Raw genomic sequence first — 15,650 nt, forward strand, 5'->3', positions numbered from 1 at the left:
TAGGAGGCTTGACATGGTAATTGGGAGCAAGTGCTCCTTGTCATGATTGGGGTTTTCTGCCCCTTTGTGTGAACTGGGTATATTGGTAAAGTTGGGCTCATAGCTCAAGAATTGTAATTGTGGGGCTCGAAGCCCAAAACTTGTAACGAACTGTCATCTGTAATTTCTTAATTTGTTGATCTGCTACTTGATACCTGTTACACTTTTGTTATTTGTTGTCATTTGTTGATTTTGAAAAGAAAATATAACCTTTGTTAAAGTTTTAAATTAACTTTAATTTTGTAGTTGAGACCTATTCCAGCCCGCACCTTCTTTCACCTCTGCTGTTCCACAGATACCTCGGAACAAAAAACACCACTCAAACTCTACTAATGTCATTCCACGCCATCTCTCCACTGACAGCTTGGAACATACCATGTATTACATGTGATAAATATCATTTTTGATCCATATTGATGATATTTGATTGAAATAATAACGTTATTTTATTAATTTGGCCACCTAATCAATACAATTTATTGTCTGTCTATCTGTCTGTCTGTCTGTCTGTCTGTCTGTCTGTCTGTCTGTCTGTCTGTCTGTCTGTCTGTCTGTCTGTCTGTTAGGTCATTAGTCCAGAGGGTGGTTGGATCCTCAAATAGCACCACCAAAGGTTATGCGGTTATAAGGAAACCCCAAAAACCAATGGCAGCACCAAAATGAGGCGTACTAGGCAAGATGAGCAGTGAGGTAGTTTGCCATTGCTTTCCTCACTGGGTCAGAATGTACTATTGCAGCACGAATGACCCTATGAGCAGCACCTTTCATAACACTCAGATGCAGTAGTCATGCTCTGAATGTCATTACTCAGCACTACCCATACCCCAGCAACTTCCATATTGTCACAGCCATGGATGCTGACTGGGACTTCGGTGGAAGCTACACTTTACTCTGGCCTGTGCCAATGATACAATAACTTATTGTTATTATTTCAATCACATACCACTTAAAACAGATCAGATGTAAGGCTTTTCAGGCGTTTGCTCTATTAACCAGCGTTTCGTCTTAGGTCTGACACTAGACTCATCAGAGTGGGATGTGTCAAACCCTACCCACTGACGCTGGGGTGTACGCACCACGTGAACTTTTTTTTTTTTTTTTTCTAGAATGTGTTTCATTCCTGCCCAAAGAGCGGGGCAGGCCCCTAGACAGTAATGCTGTCTCCCAGGCCAGAGATGTGATGAGAACTGTGAGGAGTGTTGAATGAGGGAGATGGAAAGAACGATGTGCAGAATTTAGGGAGGAGGAATTATGAAATATCTCGGTTACGTAGATGGAAGTTGTAGGGGATGTGCGCTAGGAGTAGGATTTAAATGAGTTTACCAGGGTGGTAGGGAGAGATGCAGTGATGTAGCAAGGAAGGTGGTGAGGTTTTACATGTTTGATTAACAATCTTACGATTTTAATGTACAATACAGTGATACAAGTATATGCAACGGTTAAAATCTGGGGTATGTGTGAGGGGAAATGTGGAGTACCAGGATGTGAAATAATGAGGAGAAATTCCAGAGTGAGGTGAGTAGTAGTCGGAGAAGGTCAGAGTTAGGCGGTGGGGTTAGAGGGCAGCCAGGCGGGGTTGGATAAAAACTAGGCGGTGGACTGGATGGTTGTGGAGGTGGAGCGAGCCAGGGACGACGTCGGGATGTGGTATGGTGGGTCATAGAAGGAAAAGGAGAATGGGAGTGTAGTGAACTGCCTCTTATATAGGGCTTCTGAATTAGATATTTTTCCACCAATAGAGCATGTCAAAAAGCAGATCAGATGTAAGGCTTTTCAGGCATTTGCTCTATTAACCAGCGTTTTGTCTTTTTGTCTGTTGCTGTGTACAGTCTGAAGTTTTTTTCTTTTAATCCACATGCCATTTACATGAGTGAGACCATATATTTTCCTAAATATTTTTTGTTCTTGCTTTCCAGTTTCATCAATTTTAGAGTAGCCTCCTAGAGATGTAGTTTCTGTGGCATACAGTATTTCCATCAAAACAACTGTCCTCTAAACATTTTCTCATGTAACGTATGTACAAACAGTGTGTAGCCTACAGTAGAAACAGTTAGAAGCTCATGCAACCTGGGTAAACAAGAGGCTGACAACCTAACAGGGAACTAAGATGTTATTACAAGATCTGAGATTTTAAGGCAAATGCCTAATTTGTTTCTTAAGAAATGGCGTGAAAATGTTTAAATATGTGGACGTTTCATGATAAATCCCTTAGATTTACAGTGTTTTACAGGGTAATAAAAATGCCAATTTCAAACTTTAGAGCCTATTTTAGTGCCTAAAATGCCTATAATGAAAGCAAAATTTTCAATTCAATTCAGTTCAGTTCAGCTAATGAAAATCATAAGTTTAAAATGACTGAAATATTTATAAACTTCAGTCTTCCCAGGGGATAAAATATGAAAAAGTGGGCTAGTGTACTGCAGAAGAATCCAGGTATTCAATGCTGAAAAGGTTACATCAGGTAAAGGATGAGAAAAAGTAGACAAAAAAGTACACTTACCTAGTGAAATTGAACTGAAAAATGTAGGTAAATTTTCCTATGCCCCTCTAACATCTGTGAGTGTAGAATGCACTTTGCTTTCAACATGTTGTGAACAGACAGAAGACACAACCTGACTCTGGAAAATTTGGAGAAGATTATTGTTATGTACTGTAAAGCAAGCTAGAAATGAAAGTGCTGGAGAAATGTTCCTCACAAATAAACACATAACTCCATTCATGTTGACATCATGCCTACAGTGCCATAATAAGAGCGATGTACTGCTAAGAGGTCATGATTGGGACAAGTTGATGGAGGAAGAATGGTACAAGGACAGGATGAGATGGAGGAGGCTCATATACCACACCCGGGAAACTGGAGATGGTTTAGGATGATGATGATGATGATGATTATGATTTTCCTTATAATCCATAACTGTTTTTATAAATGTCTTTTTAATTCTGTCTGAATTTTGTTGTTATTTCTGTTAAGAATAGGTATACCAAGTTTTTTTAAGTAAAAGAAAGATAAAATTACAGTTTAAGTGTATATTGTAATATTTTAAAGTCTATTTATTTTCTTTCCATTTACACATTTTTAAAGGATATTTTAAGTCCCTATTTTCTCCTTGCTTTAAAAGACAATTTTAGGTGCCTAAAACAACATTCTTTAGAGCCTTTGGTAATAAATGTGTAATACAAATTATAATTTTGAGATTCAGTGTTTCTTTTTAATTAATTCACAATTTCTTTGCTTTCTTTGCCTCTAACCTTGCCGTCAGCTATAGGAGTGGTTGGAAGGAATATGGCAGCTGCACGGACTTGGCCTCACTGTACTAATATAGTCGCTATAGTCCTCAGCACTGAGTGTAGTAACAGATGGAAAAAGTGAGTTGGCTGCGTGGTTCAAGGCATGCAACTGTTACCTTGCATTTGGGAGATAGTGAGTTCAAACTTCAGTGCCAGCAGACTTGAACATGATTTTCCATCATTTTCTATTTTTACATGAGGCAAACGATACATTTTAATTAAGATCGAGCCAGGCTGAGTGGCTCAGAAAGTTGAGGTGCTGGCCTTCTGACCGCAACTTGGCAGGTTCGATCCTGGCTCAGTCCAATAGTATTCAAAGGTGCTCAAATACGTCAGCCTCATGTCAGTAGATTTACTGGTATGGTATGTAAAAGAGCTCCTGCAGGACTAAATTCTGGCACCTTGGCATCTCTGAAAACTGTAAAAGTAGTTAGTAGGACGTAAATCCAATAACATTTGTACACTGACTGACAGAGCAAATGCAACACCAAGAAGGAGTGGTCAGAACTAGTTCATTCCTTTCTGTTATTGACAGGTGTGTAAGTTTGTCACAGCTCCTTCATGGTGCTCAGATATTTATGAACAGCAATGCTCTTATAATATTTGTATTTTCCTTAAGAAAGTATAATGAAACAACATTACTTGCCTTGCCACTTCACATGTGAAAATTTAAAACTGAATGCACTGTACTTAGAAATCTGAATGTGCTGATATGATTTTACTTCCAAATCAGATAATTTTATATTATAATTTGTAGATAAATTCAGATTTGTGCACTCTGGAACAAAAGAAATAAGATTAAATTTAGAAACGATATGCAACAACAAAATATATCATATTTTGACATAATGAATGCTTATAATATAATAAATACACAAAATGAAAAATGAAAATATGTACAAAATGAAAAACAGCCTAATTTCTAACCTGGTCAACATATCAGGAGCATAGTGCGGGGAGTGTACAGGGGGTGGACCACCCCCGGTGGGTTTTTTACAGAAAGAAAATAAACAGAAATGGACAATAAACAATAAACTAATAAACATTCAGAGGCATAATTGTAATACCAACAATCAATCAATCAATCAATCAATCAATCAATCAATCAATCAATCAATCAATCAATCAATCAATCAATCAATCACTAATGATCTGCATTTAGGGCAGTCTCCCAGGTGGCAGATTCCCCATCTGTTGTTTTCCTAGACTCTTCTTAAATGATTTCAAACAAATTGTAAATTTATTGAACATCTCCCTTGGTAAGTTTTCCAATCCCTAACTCCCCTTCCTATAAATGAATATTTGCCCCAATTTGTTCTCTTGAATTCCAACTTTATCTTCATAGTGAGCTTTCCTACTTTTAAAAACACCACTCGAACTCTACTAATGTCATTCCATGCCATCTCTCCACTGATAGCTCGGAACATACCACTTAGTCGAGCAGGTCGTCTCCTTTCTCCCAAGTCTTCCCAGCCCAAACTTTGCAACATTTTTGTAACGCTACTCTTTTGTGTGTACTCTCAGGATCGTAATATAGTAAGTGAGATTGAATCAAGGTGTCGTAAAGCTAATGCAGTGAGCTCGCAGTTGCGATCAGCAGTATTCTGTAAGAAGAAAGTCAGCTCCCAGACGAAACTATCTTTACATCGGTCTGTTTTCAGACCAACTTTGCTTTACGGGAGCGAAAGCTGGGTGAACTCAGGATATCTTATTCATAAGTTAGAGGTAACAGACATGAAAGTAGCAAGAATGATTGTTGGTACAAACAGGTGGGAACAATGGCAGGAGGGTACTCGGAATGAGGAGATAAAGGCTAATTTAGGAATGAACTCGATGAATGAAGCTGTACGCATAAACCGGCTTCGGTGATGGGGTCATGTGAGGCGAATGGAGGAGGATAGGTTACCTAGGAGAATAATGGACTCTGTTATGGAGGGTAAGAGAAGTAGAGGGAGACCAAGACGACGATGGTTAGACTCGGTTTCTAACGATTTAAAGATAAGAGGTATAGAACTAAATTAGGCCACAACACTAGTTGCAAATCGAGGAATGTGGCGACGTTTAGTAAATTCTCAGAGGCTTGCAGACTGAATGCTGAAAGGCATAACAGTCTATAATGATAATGTATGTATGTATGTACTCTTTTGAAGGAAATCACCCAGAACAAATTGAGCTGCGTTTCTTTGGATTTTTTCCAGTGCCTGAATCAGGTAATCCTGGTGAGGGTCCCATACACTGGAACCATACTCTAGTTGGGGTCTTACCAGAGACTTATATGCTCTCTCCTTTACCATCCTTACTACAACCCCTAAATACCCTCATAAGCATGTGCAGAGATCTGTACCCTTTATTTACAATCATATTTATGTGATTACCCGAAGGAAGATCTTTCCATATATTAATACCTAGGTACTTACAATGATCCTCAAAGGGAACATTCACCCCATCAACACAGTAATTAAATCTGAGAGGACTTTTTTTTATTGGTGAAACTCACAACCTGACTATATTTCTGGAAAATATAACACAGAGAATTAGAGTAGGCGAAGCTTTATCTGACCCTGTAATAATTAAGAGGGGAATTCCTCAAGGCAGTATTATTGGACCTTTATGTTTTCTTATATACACTGACTGACAGAGCAAATGCAACACCAAGGAGTGGTCAGAACTTTATGCCAATTGCAGGGTAGACTGACGTCACTGAGGTATGCTCATGATGTGAAATGCGCCGCTGTGCTGCGCATGTAGCGAACGATAAATGGGACACGGCGTTGGCGAATGGCCCACTTTGTACCGTGATTTCTCAGCCGACAGTCATTGTAGAACGTGTTGTCGTGTGCCACAGGACACGTGTATAGCTAAGAATGCCAGGCCGCCATCAACGGAGGCATTTCCAGCAGACAGACGACTTTACGAGGGGTATGGTGATCGGGCTGAGAAGGGCAGGTTGGTCGCTTCGTCAAATCGCAGCCGATACCCATAGGGATGTGTCCACGGTGCAGCGCCTGTGGCGAAGATGGGTGGCGCAGGGACATGTGGCATGTGCGAGGGGTCCAGGCGCAGCCCGAGTGACGTCAGTACGCGAGGATCGGCGCATCCGCCGCCAAGCGGTGGCAGCCCCGCACGCCACGTCAACCGCCATTCTTCAGCATGTGCAAGACACCCTGGCTGTTCCAATATCGACCAGAACAATTTCCCGTCCCGTCGATTGGTTGAAGGAGGCCTGCACTCCCGGCGTACGCTCAGAAGACTACCATTGACTCCACAGCATAGACGTGCACGCCTGGCATGGTGCCGGGCTAGAGCGACTTGGATGAGGGAATGGCGGAACGTCGTGTTCTCCGATGAGTCACGCTTCTGTTCTGTCAGTGATAGTCACCGCAGACGAGTGTGGCGTCGGCGTGGAGAAAGGTCAAATCCGGCAGTAACTGTGGAGCGCCCTACCGCTAGACAACGCGGCATCATGGTTTGGGGTGCTATTGCGTATGATTCCACGTCACCTCTAGTGCGTATTCAAGGCACGTTAAATGACTACCGCTACGTGCAGCATGTGCTGCGGCCGGTGGCACTCCCGTACCTTCAGGGGCTGCCCAATGCTCTGTTTCAGCAGGATAATGCCTGCCCACACACTGCTCGCATCTCCCAACAGGTTCTACGAGGTGTACAGATGCTTCCGTGGCCAGCGTACTCTCCGGATCTCTCACCAATCGAACACGTGTGGGATCTCATTGGACGCCATTTGCAAACTCTGCCCCAGCCTCGTACGGACGACCAACTGTGGCAAATGGTTGACAGAGAATGGAGAACCATCTCTCAGGACACCATCCGCACTCTTATTGACTCTGTACCTCGACGTGTTTCTGCGTGCATCGCCGCTCGCGGTGGTCCTACATCCTACTGAGTCGATACCGTGCGCATTGTGTAACCTGCATATCGGTTTGAAATAAACATCAATTATTCGTCCGTGCCGTCTCTGTTTTTTCCCCAACTTTCATCCCTTTCGAACCACTCCTCCTTGGTGTTGCATTGTCACTGTCAGTCAGTGTATATCAATGATATGTGTAAAGAAATCGAATCAGAGGTAAGGCTGTTCGCAGATGATGTTATTCTGTACAGAGTAATAAATAAGTTAGAAGATTGTGAGCGGCTGCAGGGTGACCTCGATAGTGTTGTGAGATGGACGGTAGGCAATGGTATGATGATAAACAGGGTTAAAAGTCAGATTGTAAGTTTCACAAATAGGAAAAGTCCTCTCAATTTTTTTTTTTTTGCTAGGGGCTTTACGTCGCACTGACACAGATAGGTCTTATGGCGACGATGGTATAGGAAAGGCTTAGGAGTTGGAAGGAAGCGGCTGTGGCTTTAATTAAGGTACAGTCCCAGCATTTGCCTGGTGTGAATGTGGGAAACCACGGAAAACAATTTTCAGGGCTGCTGATAGTGGGATTCGAACCTACTATCTCCCGGATGCAAGCTCACAGCCGCGCGCCTCTACGCACACGGCCAACTCGCCCGGTACCTCTCACTTTTAATTACTGCGTTGATGGGGTGAAAGTTCCTTTTGGGAATCATTGTAAGTACCAAGGTGTTAATATAAGAAAAGACCTTCATTGGGATAGTCACATAAATATAATTGTTAATAAAGGGTACAGATCTCTGCACATGGTTATGAGGGTATTTAGGGGTTGTAGTAAGGATGTAAAGGAGATGGCATATAAGTCTCTGGTAAGACCCCAACTAGAGTATGGTTCTAGTGTATGGGACCCTCACCAGGATTACTTGATTCAAGAACTGGAAAAAATCCAAAGAAAAGCAGCTCGATTTGTTCTGGGTGATTTCCGACAAAAGAGTAGCGTTAAAAAAATGTTGCAAAGTTTGGGCTGGGAAGACTTGGGAGAAAGGAGACAAGCTGCTCGATTAAGTGGTACAGACCTAAGACAAAACGCTGGTTAATAGAGCAAACGCCTGAAAAGCCAAACATCAAATTTTTGATCTGATTTGTTATATGCTCTATTGGTGGAAAAATATCTAATTCCCTCCATGGGAACTTAGAATTGCCATTCGGAATTGCTAGGCGGGCATTAATTCCATTGTGGAGTTTTATCTCCTTTATGCAGTTATCAGACTGTGCCTCTTAAATAGACTTCTGATAAGTTCACCTGCATCCACTGTCCACATACTTTTTCGGCTGGGTGGCGCTCCTTCTTGCTGCGGCTCAGTCGGCCCAAGAACAATCTCATGGGCAGACGCCTCGTTGGCTGTCGCCTTTCCTCATTATGGCGTCTCTCTCCTGTTTAGTTAAAAATGTGGACACTCAGTTTACTCCGGCTCAAATTCGCCGTTGGCTGCATGATGATGGCCAATTTCTCGCTACAGTGGTACTGCGCCTTCAAGATGCTTCCTCGGGCCAGCCTTCCCCGGACATCGTTGTGTTCTCTCCTCACCCTAGTTATGTGATGAACGCCCTCAACATTGGCTCTATGAACATCTTTTCTTCTTACCATACCGTTCTCCCTACTCCGGCCCATATTCTAGAGCAAATTGCCTCCGATCCTGATCTAGTCCGTAAGTTTCCCTCCCTAGCACAGCCTCCCACACCCACTGTTTGTTCTCCCGTGTCCACCACTCCTCCCGTCACCACTACCGTCACTACCGTTACACCTTCCGTTTCTCCTTCTTCTGTCCCTTCCTGCCTTCCGTCCACTTCTCTCTCTACCGTTACGTTCAGTCATCCTTCCCCTATTATGTCCACCACCCCGATCACCTGCCCTACAACCACTACTACTATTCAATCGACACCTGCAACTCACTTGGATGACACTCTCGCAGCTCAGCCTGCCTCTCAAGGCCCTGCCGCCCATTCTGCATCAACTTCTCCACCGACCGTTCCACCGAGCTGTGTCGTCCGTGGGATTGCCCCCGGCGTTTTGGACCAAGACATCCTGCACGAACTACAACAAGAGGGCATTCCTGTCCGACGGGTCTTTCGCATATTCAACGTTGATGGCCCGACCTTTATGGTGCGCCTTCGTCTCGCCTCCCCTGCTGATGTGGACCGTCTTCTCACCACCGGCATCCATTTTCGAGGACGTCTTCATCGGGTGGAGCGCTCCCGCTCCCCCCCAAGGATTGCTGGATCGACTCGTTCCACGCCTCCTCCTTCTCCCTCGCCCCCGTCGCCACCCGTCCCGCCGCCGCCACCCATCCCTCCCCCAGCTTCCCCGTCGCAGTTTAACCTTCCGCCACTTTCCATACTAGAACTCCTTCGACTCTTGGCCACTTCCGTTACCAACCTCACAACTAATCTATACTACCTCCTTCTTCAATATTACCCCTGTCCCTCTACTTATGCTTACTTTTCGAACCCCCTCACTCTTCCTCCACAACCTTTGTGAATATATTTGCCTTTGCTCTGTAATACTTTTCTTTTCTGTACTGCGCGCCCGAGCATCCTAGATGACTCCATACAGTTACTCGTCTCTGATGTTACTGGGGCCTGTCTGGGCGGGGGCCGTGCGGGTCCTCCCTGGGCTCCGCCTTGTTGGTCGTGGTGCCCCTGCGCCTCTTTCATAATTCTACTCTTTGTCAGGTATGTACGATACATACCACCCTGTGGAATGTTTCTCTCACACTTTCTTCCCTCCCGAAGGCCGAAGAGCTCCTAGTTGAGCTGATGGCCCGCCCACCCAATGGCGGTGGGAATGAAATAACTTGATGATGATGATGATGTTCACCTGCATACACCCCAGCGTCAGTGGGTAGGGTCTGACACATCCCACTCTGATGAGTCTAGTGTCAGACCTAAGATGAAACACTGGTTAATAGAGCAAATGCCTGAAAAGTCAACCATCAAATTTTAGATCTGATCAGTGGTATGTTCTGAGCTGTCAGTGGAGAGAAGGCGTGGGAGGACATCAGTAGATGAATAACTTTGAGTGGTGTCTTTAAAAGTGGGAAAGATCACAATATGAAGATAAAGTTGGAATTCCAGAGGAAAAATTGGGACAAATATTCATTTATAGTAAGGGGAGTTAGGGATTGGAATAATTTACCAAGGGAGATGTTCAATAATTTTCCAATTTCTTTGTGATCATTTAAGAAAAGTCTAGGAAAATAACATATAGGGAATCTGCCACCTGGGTGACTGCCCTAAATGCATATCAGTAGTGATTGATTGATTGATTTTATCCCTGTTTATCATCATACCATTGCCTACTGTCCATCTCACAACACCCGTTCAGTACCTTATCTCCTATATTATGTTATACTTCAATTATTTGGGAAGTGCAATAATGCAAGATACAAGGTTGGATAAGGAGATCAGCAGAAGGGTACAAGAATGTAAGGAACCTGGTGTGGAACAGAAGTTCCTATGAAATGTAAAGAGATAATGTACCAGATGTACTTTACCCCTATAATAACATATGCATCAGAGATTTGGATTTTGACAGCAAGAAATGAGAGTAAAATTCAGGCCAGTGAGATGAAGTTCCTGAGGAGTATGGTAGGGTAGGCAAGGAGAGACAGAGTAAGAAATGTTAAAGTCAGACAAGAAATAGGGGTAGGAAAACTGATTGAGAGGATAGAAAAGAATAAATTGCGATGGTTTGGACATGTTGTGAGGATGGAGGAGGAAGGGATACCAGAACAAGTGTTAGAGGCTCCGATAGAAGGAAAGAGGGCAAGATGGATGGACTCTGTCAAGAACAGTATAAGAAGAATGGACTGGAGTACAATTACTGAAGAGGAGTGGTGGAAGGAGAGGCAACGGTGGAGAAGTGCGACCAACACCCCAACCTGGCAGGAGCTGGACAAGAGGAAGTGAAAATGATTTTAAAAATTATGATGATTACGTTATACATTAGCAGGGATACATGTTTCATCTCTCACAGAGACATCCTCAGTTCCTTGAAATGTAGACATAAGATTACAAGGGCAACCCTCGGTCATCATCATCATCATCATCATCATCATCATCATCATCATCATCATCATCAATGTCCCACTCCAGTTACCCTGGTGTGGTTAACAAGCCTCCTCCTTCTGTCCTCCCACTTTTCCTGCTCCATTACTCCCACCACATCCAGTCCAGCTTCTCTAATGTCTTTCCAAATCTGATCCATCCACCTTCTTCTCGGTCTTCCAACTGGTCTCTTCCCCTTAACTTCTCTTTCCAATTCCCTTCTTGCTACCCATTCCTTTCCCATTCTTTTTACATGTCCGAACCAACCATCTCAGTCTTGCTTTCTGTATCTTCTGTACTAATGGTTCTATATTTAGCTCTTCTCTGATTTTAATATTTTGAATTTTATCTCTTCTTGTCTTTTTAACCGATGTTCTTAAAAATTTATTTCTACTGCTTGGATCTTACTATCTTCTCTTTTATTAGTTACCAGCGTTTCAAGTCCGTATGTTACAATTGGTATGAAATACTGTTTATATAATGTTAATTTCTTTCTCGGTTGATTTCATTACTTCCATTAGTACTATTACATATTTGGTTTTAAAAAAGATAATATCTATATGTTCAATTTTATCTTGAGCATCAACTTGCAGTCAATGCATACACACACTAAAATTCAATACTGTAAGGATAACCTTAAAATTATTTGGGTGATATAGTCTTTAAAATTGTATTTTGAGCACCAAGCTTACAGTCTACATGAACACACACTTAGAGTTAAAATCATATAAAATATAATTTAATCCAGTTGGATATCTGTAAATTATTTTTGTAGCAATTTGAGTTTAGTAATTTACTATGGTGTTTAAAATGTTCTTTTATTTTTAGACTCAACACTCTGGAACTTTAAGCGATTTACAACACATTCCACGAAAACGCAATTATCTTCTGAAGGAGTCTCACCTTCGACATTTTATTAATTTTAAAGAACGTGGTTTCAAAGTAGCAGGAGGTCATTTTATGCAAGGAGTGACTGTATCTAGTGTCCTCAAGTAAAGTGGATAGTTGTGAGATGCGAATAATTGATTATAATTTAAATTAATGTATTTGAATAAAAAAAAGGAAATATCACTATAAAGGATGAAAATATGTATTAACTAAGAATTTAAAATTTGATTAAAACTTTCACTGATTGAAAAAGTGGACATGATATTCTTATGGCCTTATGAAAGAACCACATAGCCTAATATTTTTTAAGGTGTTCAACATTTTACCAGACCACTATTGACTATGGTAAGATCCATATAATATATGGCCAAAACAAATCTTTCAAAATTGTACTTAAACCAAAGTAAAGAAAGAAAGAAAGAAAGAAAGAACAAGGAGAAGCTACCAAATTTTAAACATTGCATATTTTTGGAAAACTGGAGTAAACCAGACCAAGGGCTGAATGATGCAGAGTGCTTGCAGTAGATCCCCAAGTGGTCCCACATACGTAATTTCTGAAGAATGCTGTTCCGAGTTTGCAGTTTCTTAGATAAGTTCAATAGATCAATCAATCAATCAATCAATCAATCAATCAATCAATCAATCAATCAATCAATCACTACTGATCTGCATTTAGGGCAGTCGCCCAGGTGGCAGATTCATTAATGAAGCACGAAGTAAAAATAGCCTACACAACAAAAAACACTTATCGTAATTTATACCTAATTATCACAACTCTATTAACATCACAGACAATAGATACTCTCGATCAGGAATATACAGATTGAAATGCTCTACATGTAATTAATCAATCAATCAATCAATCAATCAATCAATCAATCAATCAATCAATCAATCAATCAATCAATCAATCAATATTGATCTGCATTTAGGGCAGTCGCCCAGGTGCAGATTCCTTATCTGTTGCTTTCCTAGCCTTTTCCTAAATGATTTCAAAGAAATTGGAAATTTATTGAACGTCTCCCTTGGTAAGTTATTCCAATCCCTAACTCCCCTTCCTATAAATGAATATTTGCTCCAGTTTGTCCTCTTGAATACCAACTTTATCTTCATATTGTGATCCTTCCTACTTTTATAAACGCCACTCAAACTTATTCGTCTACTAATGTCATTCCACGCCATCTCTCCGCTGACAGCTCGAAACATACCACTTAGTCGAGCAGCTTTTCTTCTTTCTCTCAATTCTTCCCAACCCAAACATTGCAACTTTTTTGTAACGCTACTCTTTTGTCGGAAATCACCCAGAACAAATCGAGTTGCTTTTCTTTGGATTTTTTCCAGTTCTTGAATCAGGTAATCCTGGTGAGGGTCCCATACACTGGAACCATACTCTAGTTGGGGTCTTACCAGAGACTTATATGCCCTCTCCTTTACATCCTTACTACAACCCCTAAACACCCTCATAACCATGTGCAGAGATCTGTACCCTTTATTTACAATCCCATTTATGTAATTACCCCAATGAAGATCTTTCCTTATATTAACACCTAGATACTTACAATGATCCCCAAAAGGAACTTTCACCCCATCAATGCAGTAATTAAAACTGAGAGGACTTTTCCTATTTGTGAATCTCACAACCTGACTTTTAACCCCGTTTATCAACATACCATTGCCTGCTGTCCATCTCACAACATTATCGAGGTCACGTTGCAGTTGCTCACAATCTTGTAACTTATTTATCACTCTATCGAGAATAACATCATCCGCAAAAAGCCTTACCTCCGATTCCACTCCTTTACTCATATAATTTATATATATAAGAAAATATAAAGGTCCGATAATACTGCCTTGAGGAATTCCCCTCTTAATTATTACAGGGTCCGATAAAGCTTCACCTACTCTAATTCTCTGAGATCTATTTTCTAGAAATATAGCAACCCATTCAGTCACTCTTTTGTCTAGTCCAATTGCACTCATTTTTGCCAGTAGTCTCCCATGATCCCCCCTCTCAAATGCTTTAGACAGGTCAATCACGATACAGTCCATTTGACCTCCAGAATTCAAGATATCTGCTATATCTGGCTGAAATCCTACAAGTTGAGCTTCAGTGGAATAACCTTTCCTAAAACCGAATTGCCTTTTATCGAACCTGTTATTAATTTCACAAACATGTCTAATATAATCAGAAAGAATGCCTTCCCAAAGCTTACATACAATGCATGTCAAACTTTTCAAATTTTTCTTATGTTGGCCAAACTGGCCGCAGCTTCTCCACCAGATACGCCGAGCATTACAATGCTCAAAGACACAATAAATTCTCCACAATGCCCAACCACATGAGGGACACAGGGCATAAATTCACCACAATAGAACAAGACCTCCATATCCTCAAAAGAGTCAATAAAAGTAAACTTATGACAGAATATGAAAATTTATTCATTTTCCTCGACCAGCATTTTAATAAAGATAAGAACCTAAATGACACTATTGATAAAAAAAGCCTCTTTTATGAACAGATTCTTATTATTATGAGAATCAACTCCCCTCACCAACATATTCTTAAAAACCTTCAACCTCACATCAATTAGCGTTCCCACCTCCTCTACAGCTAATACACTCCCCTCCCTTCCCCTCACCGCTAGTACCTCTAATTCAAATGCAACCAATAAACCCATAGCCACACCCACTGTAACATCGCTCCCTCCAATGGCCTTACACCGATACAACACGCGCAGTAATACACTCTCCTCCTTCCCTCCCACTAATAGCAGCCCCCCTCCAAGTACTACAAACAAGCCAATAGTTATGTCACCGCAAACAGATCCCCCTCCAACACAAACCTTCAGCTATAACACACGTTGTAAGAAGTCTACTGTTGCAAATACTTCTAACTCATAACATTACAAGTTATCTTCGTCATCGTCAAATGGTAAGTGTACACGATTCTACTTCAATACTTTTAAAACGTCTTTTCACACAATTAACTCTACGTTTCTTGTTTCCTTCTACAGATTCCACTATTATACGCCTTTTCAACTAGAATATCAACAAACTCACATTTTTGTAACATTTGAGCATTGCTTCAAATTTGAGATGGTCCGTAGAGATCCAATTTAAAACTGTTCTTCAACTTCTATTCTACAACTTCATATCCTCAATGTGTTCTATAACTTCACCATATGCCTCTGACTTTCGTCTTTTATCTTCAAGATTATGATTAACTTCGGATCTCTCGACTAACCTTCGACTTTTATTCTCTCTTCTTTATTTTGAATATATACGATTTTTCGCCATCGTCTAATTGTAACCGCCAGACATTCAACTTTATTTTCATAGCAATCTTACTACTTGTTGTATAACAGTCTGTTGTTTTATCCATTGTACTTATTATAGCAGCCTCCTAATGTTAATTTTATTAATACTTCCACCATTGTAACTCATCACATTGTATATTTTTAAACCATCATTG

The 15,650-nt window shown here is 41.2% G+C and overlaps 1 protein-coding gene across 4 annotated transcripts in view; it reads right to left on the reverse strand.

Moving 5' to 3' along the window:
- The window catches only part of LOC136858757 (uncharacterized), a 125,905-nt gene that overhangs the window by 93,157 nt on the left and 17,098 nt on the right, over nucleotides 1-15,650 (reverse strand). For 3 of the 4 annotated variants that reach the window (XM_068225684.1, XM_068225685.1, XM_068225683.1), the window contains exon 3: nucleotides 3,974-4,105. The exons of the other annotated variant lie outside the window; for it this stretch is intronic. In XM_068225684.1, the coding sequence (XP_068081785.1) occupies nucleotides 3,974-4,105 (132 nt within the window). The remainder of the gene's footprint in view (nucleotides 1-3,973; nucleotides 4,106-15,650) is intronic. 4 annotated transcript variants of the gene reach the window in all.

Source organism: Anabrus simplex, chromosome 1 (genome assembly GCF_040414725.1).
Source record: "Anabrus simplex isolate iqAnaSimp1 chromosome 1, ASM4041472v1, whole genome shotgun sequence".
Taxonomy (NCBI): domain Eukaryota; kingdom Metazoa; phylum Arthropoda; class Insecta; order Orthoptera; family Tettigoniidae; genus Anabrus; species Anabrus simplex.